Source organism: Bos mutus, chromosome 8 (assembly GCF_027580195.1).
Source record: "Bos mutus isolate GX-2022 chromosome 8, NWIPB_WYAK_1.1, whole genome shotgun sequence".
In the NCBI taxonomy this organism is placed as follows: domain Eukaryota; kingdom Metazoa; phylum Chordata; class Mammalia; order Artiodactyla; family Bovidae; genus Bos; species Bos mutus.
In genome coordinates, this window is record NC_091624.1 from 67,711,317 (window position 1) to 67,723,567 (window position 12,251).

A 12,251-nucleotide genomic window follows, 5' to 3' on the forward strand; every position below is an offset into this window, starting at 1 on the left:
GCTCTGTCCATATGTTGGACACAAATTATCTAACATACGAGTAACTAGAGCCTCAGAGGAGATGACAGAATAGGGAAAGAGAGATATTAAAAAAGATAACGGCTGAGAATTTTCTAAAATTAATGAAAGACAACAAACAACAGATCCAAGAATCCCAAAGAACCCCAAGAAGAATTTTACAAATACATGTTCCTAGATATACTATAATGAAACTGTTAACAGAAATGGGAGGTAGGGGAAATTTGAATACAGAGCAACAGTAGTAATTAGAGCTGACTTCTTGGGAACTATGGGCTTCCCTTGTGGCTCAGCTGGTAAAGAATCTGCCTGCAATGTGGGAGACCTGGGTTCAGTCCCTGGGTTGGGAAGATCCCCTGGAGAAAGGAAAGGCTACCCTCTTCAGTATTCTGGCCTGGAGAATTCCAACGACTGTACAGTCCATGGAGTCGCAAAGAGTCGGACATGACTGAGCAACTTTCACTTTTCTTGGGAACTATGCAAGCCAAAAGATAAGATATATGTACATATATATTTTTTTTAATTTCCATAATAGAAAGCTTTGAAAGAAAGGGAACTTTTTTAAAAGAAGGAAAAATGGGCAGAAGATGTGAGTGTGTCATAGCATGTATCCCACTAGGTTTATTCTATTTTTTTTTTTTTTTTTTTTTTGCCTCTAACTCCTTCTCCAGCCTCTGATTCACAGTGGAGTCACAGGTTTCCAAACTGGGGTCACAGAGTGCTGCAGCCACCCGCTCCAGTAATACCAACCCAATAAAGCCTACCAGTGCCAAAGCTCTCTTCTCCACACAGAGAGCACCGGCCCGAGTCCATCAGATTTGAGAAGAATCTCCATCCAGCTGGGGTCTCATACACAGGGACCTTCATTGATTTGGCCACTCTGAAAAACAGAATTTAAGGCAACAATCAATCCATACTTCTCCTTTCTTTTTTTCTCATTACATAAGCAAGTCTTTAAGATTTGTTGATGCCATAAACTAGATTTTAGAACACCTGAACAATATGGACAGTTTTCAAGATGTGAAGCCATAGGTGAAAGTTTATGGATAGCATATTCTCACATGTATGTTTCCCTTCTATATATATTCCTTAACCTTTGTGGTAAGATCCAACTGGGGATCTGAGAATCTAAAGTAAGGTGGTATTTGGGTGCAAACACTTTGGAATATTGTTTGACATTATCTACTAAAGATGAATATGAGGAGGGCATGTCAACCCACTCCAGTATTCTTCCCTGGAGAATCCCAAGGACAGATCCTGGTAGGCTACAGTCCAAAGGCTTGTACAGTCGGATATGACTGAAGTGACTTAGCATGCACATACTAAAGATTAATATATACACATCCCATGAACCAGCAATTCAACTCCTAGAAAATAGTAGACCCTGTGGTACACTGCTTACCCCCCAACACACACACACACACACACACACACACACACACACACACACTTTGGTGGTTTAGTCACTAAATTGTGTCTGACTCTTCCAAACCCATGGACTGTAGACCACCAGGCTCCTCTGTCCATGGGATTTCCCAGGCAAGATTACTCGAGTGTGTTGCCATTGCCTTCTTCTCCAGGGGATCTTCCTGATCCAAGAATCGAACCCTGGGTCTCCTGCATTGCAGGCAGATTCTTTACCAACTGAGCCAGTAGCACTGGAACATTCTTTCTATGAGCTGCTAGAAATGTTGATTTTCTCTTATTCTCAAAATGTTCCAAGAAAAATACATAATCATGCTTACATCCTGGTAGGAATAGTGAAATAAAGCCTCCCCAAACTGGAGAGAAAAAGTTTTCAAAGCCATTAATTTCACAATCAGAAGTTCAACAAAGAAGAAATCATTCACACAGAAGCTTTCAAGTGCAGTTCACAGTGAAGGCTGGCTCAAAATTAATTTAGCTAAAATGAATGTATATGATCACAAAATAGAATGCAACTGGGGCAGAGGTGAGGGTAAGAGAAAGGCTAGAGGGTGTGAGATATATATTCTCTGGTTAAAACTTTCTTGTTGGTTCAAAGCCAAGTTGGCAGAACTTAAGGGAGGAGAAAGGATTTCCCCAACTCCACCCTTTTCAGTTAATCACTCTTAGGAGGTCATTAGGCTAAAGTCTGAGGTTGGATTTTAAAGGACTAGATACTTTTTATAACTATGAGCCACAGTTGCAGTTATACAAGCTAAGATAACAATATGGGTAATTAAATTCCAGGATCCCAAGCATGAGTTGATTGTGTCCTAAAGTCAGAAAGGAATTCCCCTCCCTTCTCCTTCTACTGAACTTGGGATCCATCCCAAACATTGCATTCAGCAGATACCAGGCTGAATGGAGGAGCCTGGCCTCTTTTTGGCAGGAGGCCCCGGTGGAGTCTCTGAAACTCTCTGGTACAAAAGCTAAAACTGAAGCTGCTCATGCTGAGGGTCTGCTCCCCTCTTTTTGCCTCCCACCATGACATGCTTGAGACAAACAAACCTCTCTTTCTAGGAAAGACCAGAAGGAAAAGAAAGAAAGTGAATCTGGGCCAAAATTTTCCTAAAAATGGGAGTGAGCTCTCACAGCAAAAAGGAAAAACACTGGAAAACAAAGACACATGGTAGATACAGGCTCCTCATTGTGGATTTTAAAACCTCTAAAAATGTGGCTTCAGGTTGGAAATAGCCTCAATCTGCCTTTCCAACACTTTCTCTCATGACCCCTCCCACATGCTCCTTTAAAAAAACTGAACTCTCTTTTTTTCTTTTATTTTGCGGGGGTGGAGGTCAACACGCAGCATGTGGGATCTTAGTTCCCTAACCAGGGATCAAACTGGAGCCCCTGCTATGGAAGCACAGAGTCTTAACCACTGGATCAACAGGAAAGTCCCAATCATTTCTTATTTTTTAAATATGCTGTTGCATTTTTGTTGTTGATTTCTGAGTCCTTCTTCGTGCTTTTCATGTTACATGGATTAATCCTCCTTTCCAGTCTCTCAGAATACTTCACTGCTTCAGAACCTATCTAAAATGTCCCGCCATCATGAATCTTGTGGCAAAGACTGCTAGTGGTCAATAAATGCATCTTTTCCTGGATACACAGCTGGACTACATTTCTTAGCCTCCCATGAGGTTCGTTGTGGCCATGTAGAGTTCTAGCCAGTGGAACTCTAGTGGAGATAATGCATACTCTTTTCAGATATGGCTTTAAAACTTCCCATCCTCCCTGTTTCTTCTCCTTCTGCCAGTTTAATGTGGACAAGCCCCACCATCCTAGAAACCACATGTTAAAGATGGTGGGCCTACAAGTTGGAAGAATCTGGATCTCTGAATCACCATTTGGAAGAGAATTCATCACCAATCAGGAACACTTGTTTTTAACTTTTAATAACTGAGAAAAAACCTTTTGCTGTGTTTGAGCCATTGTACATTTTGGGATTAGTTTTATAGCAGCAGCTCTACTATCATAATAATACAATTTGTTTTTCATTGCCATAATCAACCCAGAGTAGCCGTTCCTGCCTTAGGCTTCCTCTCTGGGTATGTATGGGGTCTTTATGTTCACGTGGTCATTGTATATTTTACCTCCTTAACACTTTCCCTCCACACACAGACACTACCACCACCACCAATGTGTTAGTTCTTTGAGAGCAGAAGCTACATCTTACATACCTTTATACCTCTTCAATGTCTAGGATAACAAAGTACCTTGTCAGACTTGCCCTCAATAAAGTCTGTATGATTTCAGTTGACTTAATATCTACTATTTAAGGAATATTGTTGAATAGCAAGGGGGAAAGTATCTCTACTTGATGTTTTCTCATTTAAAGCTCCTTTTCAGATCAGATCAGATCAGATCAATCGCTCAGTCATGTCCGACTCTTTGCGACCCCATGAATTGCAGCACGCCAGGCCTCCCTGTCCACCACCAACTCCTGGAGTTCACTCAGACTCACGTCCATCGAGTCAGTGATGCCATCCAGCCATCTCATCCTCTGTCGTCCCCTTCTCCTCTTGCCCCCAATCCCTCCCAGCATCAGAGTCTTTTCCCATGAGTCAACTCTTCGCATGAGGTGGCCAAAGTACTGGAGTTTCAGCTTTAGCATCATTCCTTCCAAAGAAATCCCATGACTAATCTACTTCAGAATGGACTGGTTGGATCTCCTTGCAGTCCAAGGGACTCTCAAGAGTCTTCTCCAACACCACAGTTCAAAAGCATCAATTCTTCAGTGCTCAGCTTTCTTCACAGTCCAACTCTCACATCCATACATGACCACAGGAAAAACCATAGCCTTGACTAGACGGACCTTTGTTGGCAAAGTAATGTCTCTGCTTTTGAATATGCTATCTAGGTTGGTCATAACTTTCCTTCCAAGGAGTAAGCATCTTTAATTTAATGGCTGCAGTCACCATCTGCAGTGATCTTGGAGCCCAGAAAAATAGTCTGACACTGTTTCCACTGTTTCCCCATCTATTTCTCATGAAGTGATGGGACCGGATGCCATGATCTTCGTTTTCTGAATGTTGAGCTTTAAGCCAACTTTTTCACTCTCCACTTTCTCTTTCATCAAGAGGCTTTTTAGTTCCTCTTCACTTTCTGCCATAAGGGTGGTGTCATCTGCATATCTGAGGTTAGTGATATTTCTCCCGGCAATCTTGATTCCAGCTTGTGTTTCTTCCAGTCCAGCATTTCTCATGATATACTCTGCATATAAGTTAAATAAACAGGGTGACAATATACAGCCTTGACGTACTCATTTTCCTATTTGGAACCAGTCTGTTGTTCCATGTCCAGTTCTAACTGTTGCTTCCTGACCTGCATACAGATTTCTCAAGAGGCAGATCAGGTGGTGTGGTATTCCCATCTCTTGAAGAATTTTCCACAGTTTCTTGTGATCCACACAGTCAAAGGCTTTGGCATAGTCAATAAAACAGAAATAGATGTTTTTCTGGAACTCTCTTGCTTTTTCCATGATCCAGTGGATGTTGGAAATTTGGTCTCTGGTTCCTCTTCCTTTTCTAAAACCAGCTTGAACATCAGGAAGTTCACGGTTCACATATTGCTGAAGCCTGGCTTGCAGAATTTTGAGCATAACTTTACTAGCGTGTGAGATGAATGCAATTGTGTGGTAGTTTGAGCATTCTTTGGCATTGCCTTTCTTTGAGATTGGAATGAAAACTAACCTTTTCCAGTCCTGTGGCCATTGCTGAGTTTTCCAAATTTGCTGGCATATTGAGTGCAGCACTTTTACAGCATCATCTTTCAGGAATTGGAATAGCTCAACTGGAATTCTATCACCTCCACTAGCTTTGTTCGTAGTGATGCTTTCTAAGGCCCACTTGACTTCACATTCCAGGATGACTGGCTCTAGGTCAGTGATCACACCATTGTGATTATCTGGGTCGTGAAGATCTTTTTTGTACAGTTCTTCTGTGTATTCTTGCCATCTTTTCTTAATATCTTCTGCTCCTTATATTAAGATGTAATTAAGTGATTATAACTTAATCATTTTGAGTAAAGGGAATTTCTCCAGGTATTAATCAGTGGGACTATCAGGACAGGGGCTTCTCTGATGGCTCAGAAAGTAAAGAATCTGCCTTCAATTCAAGAAGACTTGGGTTCAGTCCTTGGGTTGGGAAGATCCTTTGGAGAAGGGAATGGCTACCCATGCCAGTATTCTTGCCTGGAGAATCCCGTGGACAGAGAAGCCTAGAGGGCTACAGTCCATGGGGTCACAAAGAGTCAGACACGACTGAGAGACTAAACAGCATACGTAGCAGCAGTACACAGCTATCAGGATAAGACAAAGGCATTTCTTGAAAGTCAAGACTTTAGAACAGAATTATTGCAGTGAATATATGAGAATCAAAGGTTTGAAGGGCAGAAAGACACATTATTTTATCTTCCCAGTCTCGGTAGTCACCTTACCCTCATGTGCTCGAACAACATAACAGATACAAAAGTACCCTGAAAAATCCCTAAAAGCTCACTACATATATAAGTGCTAGCATATCCATCTTTGTGCCTCCCACACCCAGCACAGTGCCTGCCCATAGTAAGTATTAAAATATCTATTAACCTAATTATACAGTGTTACATCACTGGGTGCAATAATATTTTACTGGAATGTCAATGGTTATTAATGACTCTCTTACCTTGCTATAGAACAGCCAAATAAACAATGACTAATTATAGCAAATATATCAAGCAGAATCAGCTGTTCTTGGAATTCTACTTTAAGAAAGTTGCAATAGATTAAAAAAGGACAAGATCCAGGTCCCTCTTTTTCTGATTTATCTTCAAACATCCACTTTCTAAAGAGCTTAGCAGACTTCTTGGTCCTATTTTCTACACACTGAACTCTCAGCCCCTTTTTAAAAAGCGTCCATCTACATAGATTACAAGATACCTGCATTGTGCGTACATGCTGCCACTTCAGTCAGGTCCGACTCTTTGCGACCCTATGGACTGTAGCCTGCCAGGCTCCTCTGTCCATGGGATTCTTTAGGCAAGGATACTGGAGTAGGTTACCATTTCCTTCTCCAACACAATTTGTTATCAGTTATCAAATCATCATGCTGTACACTTTAAATATATTATAGTTTTATCTGTCAATTATACCTCAATATAGTTAGAAACTTCCCTGCCTTCCCTGGTGGCTCAGACGGTAAAGTGTCTGCCTACAATGTGGGAGACCTGGGTTCAATCCCTGGATTGGGAAGATCTTCTGGAGAAGGAAATGGCAGCCATGGTAGGTTGCCATGCCTTCCTCTCCAGGGGATCTTCCCAACCCAGGACTGAACCCTCATGCCTTTAATCCCCTGCATTGGCAGGTGGGTTCTTTTACCACTAGCACCACCTGGGAAGCCCATCTGCATCACATATGTCCAACAAAAGACTTATATGTAGTTTGCATATAAAAACTCTTATGAGTCAATGAAAATAGCAGATAACCTTTAAAAGAGGGGCAAAAATCTTGAAAAGGCACTTTACATAACAGGATATTCAAGTGACAGATTAGCACATGAAAAGATGCTGGGAAAAGTGTTATTGCCAAGAGCTGGTGAAGATTTGTATTGTTAAAAGAATTGTTATTGTTAAAACAAATAGTGCACAGTTCAGTTCAGTTGCTCAATCATGTTCGACTCTTTGCGACCCCATGAATCGCAGCATGCCAGGCCTCCCTGTCCATCACCAACTCCCGGAGTTCACTCAAACTCACGTCCATTGATTTGGTGATGCCATCCAGCCATCTCATCCTCTGTCGTCCCCTTCTCCTCTTGCCCCCAATCCCTCCCAGCATCAGAGTCTTTTCCAATGAGTCAACTCTTCGCATGAGGTGGCCAAAGTACTGGAGTTTCAGCTTCAGCATCATTCCTTCCAAAGAAATCCCATGACTAATCTCCTTCAGAATGGACTGGTTGGAACTCCTTGTAGTCCAAGGGACTCTCAAGAGTCTTCTGCAACACCACAGTTCAAAAGCATCAATTCTTCGGCGCTCAGCCTTCTTCACAGTCCAACTCTCACATCCATACATGACCACAGGAAAAACCACAGCCTTGACTAGACAGACCTTTGTTGGCAAAGTAATGTCTCTGCTTTTGAATATGCTATCTAGGTTGGACATAACTTTCCTTCCAAGGAGTAAGCGGCTTTTAATTTCATGGCTGAAGTCATCATCTGCAGTGATTTTGGAGCCCCCAAAAATAAAGTCTGACACTGTTTCCACTGTTTCTCCATCTATTTCCCATGAAGTGACGGGACTGGATGCCATGATCTTCGTTTTCTGAATGTTGAGCTTTAAGCCAACTTTTTCACTTACACACAGTATCACTCAAATGTGGAGTCTAAAAAAATAAAGCTGAACTCACTGAAATGAAGAGTAAATTGATGGTTGCTAGGGACTAGGGGGTGGGTGGGGAAATGGGGAGATATTGGTCAAAGGGTACAAATTTCCATTTATAAGATAAATAAGCTTTGAAAAGCTAATGTACAGCTTGGTAACTATAGTTGTTAATATGTACTGTATACGTGAAATTTGCTGAAAGTAGAATTCTCACAAAAAAAGAAGAGGAACTATGTGAGGTGATGAGTGAGTTAATTAACTTGATTGTGATAAGCACTTCACAATGTATGTTAGTCGCTCAGTTGTGTCTGACTCTTTACAACTCTATGGACTGTAGCCTGCCAGGCTCCTCTGTCCATGGAATTCTCTAGGCAAGAATACTGGAGTAGGTTGCCATTTCCTTCTACATCACAAGGTGTGTCAGTTATCAAATCATCATGCTGTAGTTTTATCTGTCAATTATACCTCAATATACCAATAATGCTGAAGAAGCTGAAGTTGAACAGTTCTATGAAGACCTACAAGACCTTTTAGAACTAACACCCAAAAAAGATGTCCTTTTCATTATAGGGGACTGGAATGCAAAAGTAGGAAGTCAAGAAACACCTGGAGTAACAGGCAAATTTGGCCTTGGAATATGGAATGAAGCAGGGCAAAGACTAATAGAGTTTTGCCAAGAAAATGCAAGGGTCATAACAAACACCCTCTTCCAACAACACAAGAGAAGACTCTATACGTGGACATCACCAGATGGTCAACACCGAAATCAGATTGATTATATTCTTTGCAGCCAAAGATGGAGAAGCTCTATACAGTCAGCAAAAACAAGACCAGGAGCTGACTGTGGCTCAGACCATGAACTCCTTATTGCCAAATTCAGACTTAAATTGAAGAAAGTAGGGAAAACAACTAGATCATTCAGGTATGACCTAAATCAAATCCCTTATGATTATACAGTGGAAGTGAGAAATAGATTTAAGGGCCTAGATCTGATAGATAGAGTACCTGATGAACTATGGAATGAGGTTCGTGACACTGTACAGGAGACAGGGATCAAGACCATTCCCATGGAAAAGAAATGCAAAAAAGCAAAATGGCTGTCTGGGGAGGCCTTACAAATAGCTGAGAAAAGAAGAGAAGCGAAAAGCAAAGGAGAAAAGGAAAGATATAAACATCTGAATGCAGAGTTCCAAAGAATAGCAAGAAGAGATAAGGAAGCCTTCCTCAACGATCAGTGCAAATAAATAGAGGAAAACAACAGAATGGGAAAGACTAGAGATCTCTTCAAGAAAATCAGAGATACCAAAGGGACATTTCACGCTAAGATGGGCTGGATAAAGGACAGAAATGGTATGGACCTAACAGAAGCAGAAGATATTAAGAAGAGATGGCAAGAATACACAGAAGAACTGTACAAAAAAGATCTTCACGACCCAGATAATCACGATGGTGTGATCACTGCCCTAGAGCCAGACATCCTGGAATGTGAAGTCAAGTGGGCCTTAGAAAGCATCACTATGAACAAAGCTAGTGGACGTGAATTCCAGTTGAGCTATTCCAAATTCTGAAAGATGATGCTGTGAAAGTGCTACACTCAATACGCCAGCAAATTTGGAAAACTCAGCAATGGCCACAGGACTGGAAAAGGTTAGTTTTCATTCCAATTCCAAAGAAAGGCAATGCCAAAGAATGCTCAAACTACCGCACAATTGCATTCATCTCACACGCTAGTAAAGTTATGCTCAAAATTCTGCAAGCCAGGCTTCAGCAATATGTGAACCGTGAACTTCCTGATGTTCAAGCTGGTTTTAGAAAAGGAAGAGGAACCAGAGACCAAATTTCCAACATCCACTGGATCATGGATAAAGCAAGAGAGTTCCAGAAAAACATCTATTTCTGCTTTACTGACTATGCCAAAGCCTTGACTGTGTGGATCACAAGAAACTGTGGAAAATTCTTCAAGAGATGGGAATACCACACCACCTGATCTGCCTCTTGAGAAATCTGTATGCAGGTCAGGAAGCAACAGTTAGAACTGGACATGGAACAACAGACTGGTTTCAAATAGGAAAAGGAGTATGTCAAGGCTGTATATTGTCACCCTATTTATTTAACTTATATGCAGAGTACATCATGAGAAATGCTGGACTGGAAGAAACACAAGCTGGAATCAAGATTGCTGGGAGAAATATCACTAACCTCAGATATGCAGATGACACCACCCTTATGGCAGAAAGTGAAGAGGAACTAAAAAGCCTCTTGATGAAAGTGGAAGTGGAGAGTGAAAAAGTTGGCTTAAAGCTCAACATTCAGAAAACGAAGATCATGGCATCCAGTCCCGTCACTTCATGGGAAATAGATGGGAAAACAGTGGAAACAGTGTCACACTATTTTTCTGGGCTCCAAGATCACTGCAGATGGTGACTGCAGCCATGAAATTAAAAGCCACTTACTCCTTGGAAGGAAAGTTATGACCAACCTAGATAGCATATTCAAAAGCAGAGACATTACTTTGCCAACAAAGGTCCGTCTAGTCAAGGCTATGGTTTTTCCTGTGGTCATGTATGGATGTGAGAGTTGGACTGTGAAGAAGGCTGAGCACTGAAGAATTGATGCTTTTGAACTGTGGTGTTGGAGAAGACTCTTGAGAGTCCCTTGGACTGCAAGGAGATCCAACCAGTCCATTCTGAAGTAGATTAGTCATGGGATTTCTTTGGAAGGAATGATGCTAAAGCTGAAACTCCAGTACTTTGGCCACCTCATGCGAAGAGTTGACTCATGGGAAAAGACTCTGATGCTGGGAGGGATTGGGGGCAAGAGGAGAAGGGGACGACAGAGGATGAGATGGCTGGATGGCATCACCGACTCAATGGACGTGAGTTTGATTGAACTCCGGGAGTCGGTGATGGACAGGAAGGCCTGGCGTGCTGCGATTCATGGGGTCGCAAAGGGTCGGACACGACTGAGCGACTGATCTGATCTGATCTTATAGTTAGAAACTTCCCTGACTTCTCTGGTGGCTCAGATGGTAAAGCGTCTGCCTACAGTGTGGGAGACCTGGGTTCAGTCCCTGGGTTGGGAAGATCTCCTGGAGAAGGCAATGGCACCCCGCTCCAGTACTCTTGCCTGGAAAATCCCATGGACGGAGGAGCCTGGTAGGCTACAGTCCATGGGGTCACGAAAAGTCGGACATGACTGAGTGACTTCACTTTTACTTTTCTACAGTTAGGAAAAAAATAATCAGAAAAGCTAGTCATTGGTGACAAAGTCAGGATAGAGGTTATCTCTTGGGAGGAGTGGAAGGCAGTAATTGGAATGGGGATCAAGAGAGCTTCAGGAATGGGTTCTGTTTCTTAATCTACAATGGTAATTATATGGGTGCATATTCTTTATGGAAAGTGCTTGAGCTATGCATCAGTTGTGCCTCATGCATGTAAAATATACATTATGCTTCAATGAAACATTTATTTAGAAAAATCCCTCTGTAGTACTCATGACTAAGTACATGTTTGAATTAGTAATGTTTACATCATCCCAAGAAACAAATCACTGGAGATGGAGTTTAATAGCGTCTGGATATGGTGGGCTAAGGTCTAGTAGACACGTAACAAAACTACCAGCGAGTCCGTCCTTCAGTCTTTCCACATTGATGAGTCCACTCCCGGATCCCTTCTTTGATATCTGGTACCGCTGGCTAGAACTGCTCTGAGGTAAAAGGCTTAAGTGAGTTTGCAGGTTAAAAGCCTATCTAAGGCAGCCTTCTCAGCTCATAAGTAAAAATTAGCCAGAGTTCAGCTAAGCCTTGTTCTCCAATAGCAAATCTCAAAGTCCACTCTTCAACTCATCTTTTGGATGGAGCAACTCACTGTTGTTGCTGTTGAGAGTCACTAAGTGGTGCCTAACTCTTGCGACCCCATGGACTGTAGTTCTCCAGGCTCCATGGGATTTCATCTCCAGCATTGGCAGGCAGATTCTTTACCACTGAGGCACCAGGGAAGCTCTATAGCAACTCATACTTCTAAGTAAAGTAAGTATAAAACATGAGGGTGTCATAATAAGATGACCACAAAAGTTTTTCAAACATATATAGCTAATATATAATGTATTTTATATGTAAATATATATAACATATTATAAATATATATTGTATAAATGTATACGTTTATATATAAATTTTATATATTTCTGTGATACAGAGTAAAGTCAGAGAAAAACAAATACAGTATATTAATGTGAATATATATATATATATATATAATCTAGAAAAACAGTACCAACGAACCTCTTTACAGAGATGAAATGGAGATGCAGATCTAGAGAATGGACTTGCGGACACAGCAGGGGAAGGAGAGGTCAGGACAAATTGAGAAAGTAGCATCAACATAGGTACACTATCATGTGTAAAACGGATAAC

General features: G+C 41.5%; 1 protein-coding gene across 1 annotated transcript in view; it reads right to left on the reverse strand.

The window, feature by feature from the left end:
* Positions 1-12,251, reverse strand: part of PGM5 (phosphoglucomutase 5) — a 212,700-nt gene that overhangs the window by 90,255 nt on the left and 110,194 nt on the right. Inside the window, exon 7 of the mRNA XM_005900017.3 lies at positions 783-898. Within this exon, the coding sequence (XP_005900079.2) occupies positions 783-898 (116 nt within the window). The remainder of the gene's footprint in view (positions 1-782; positions 899-12,251) is intronic.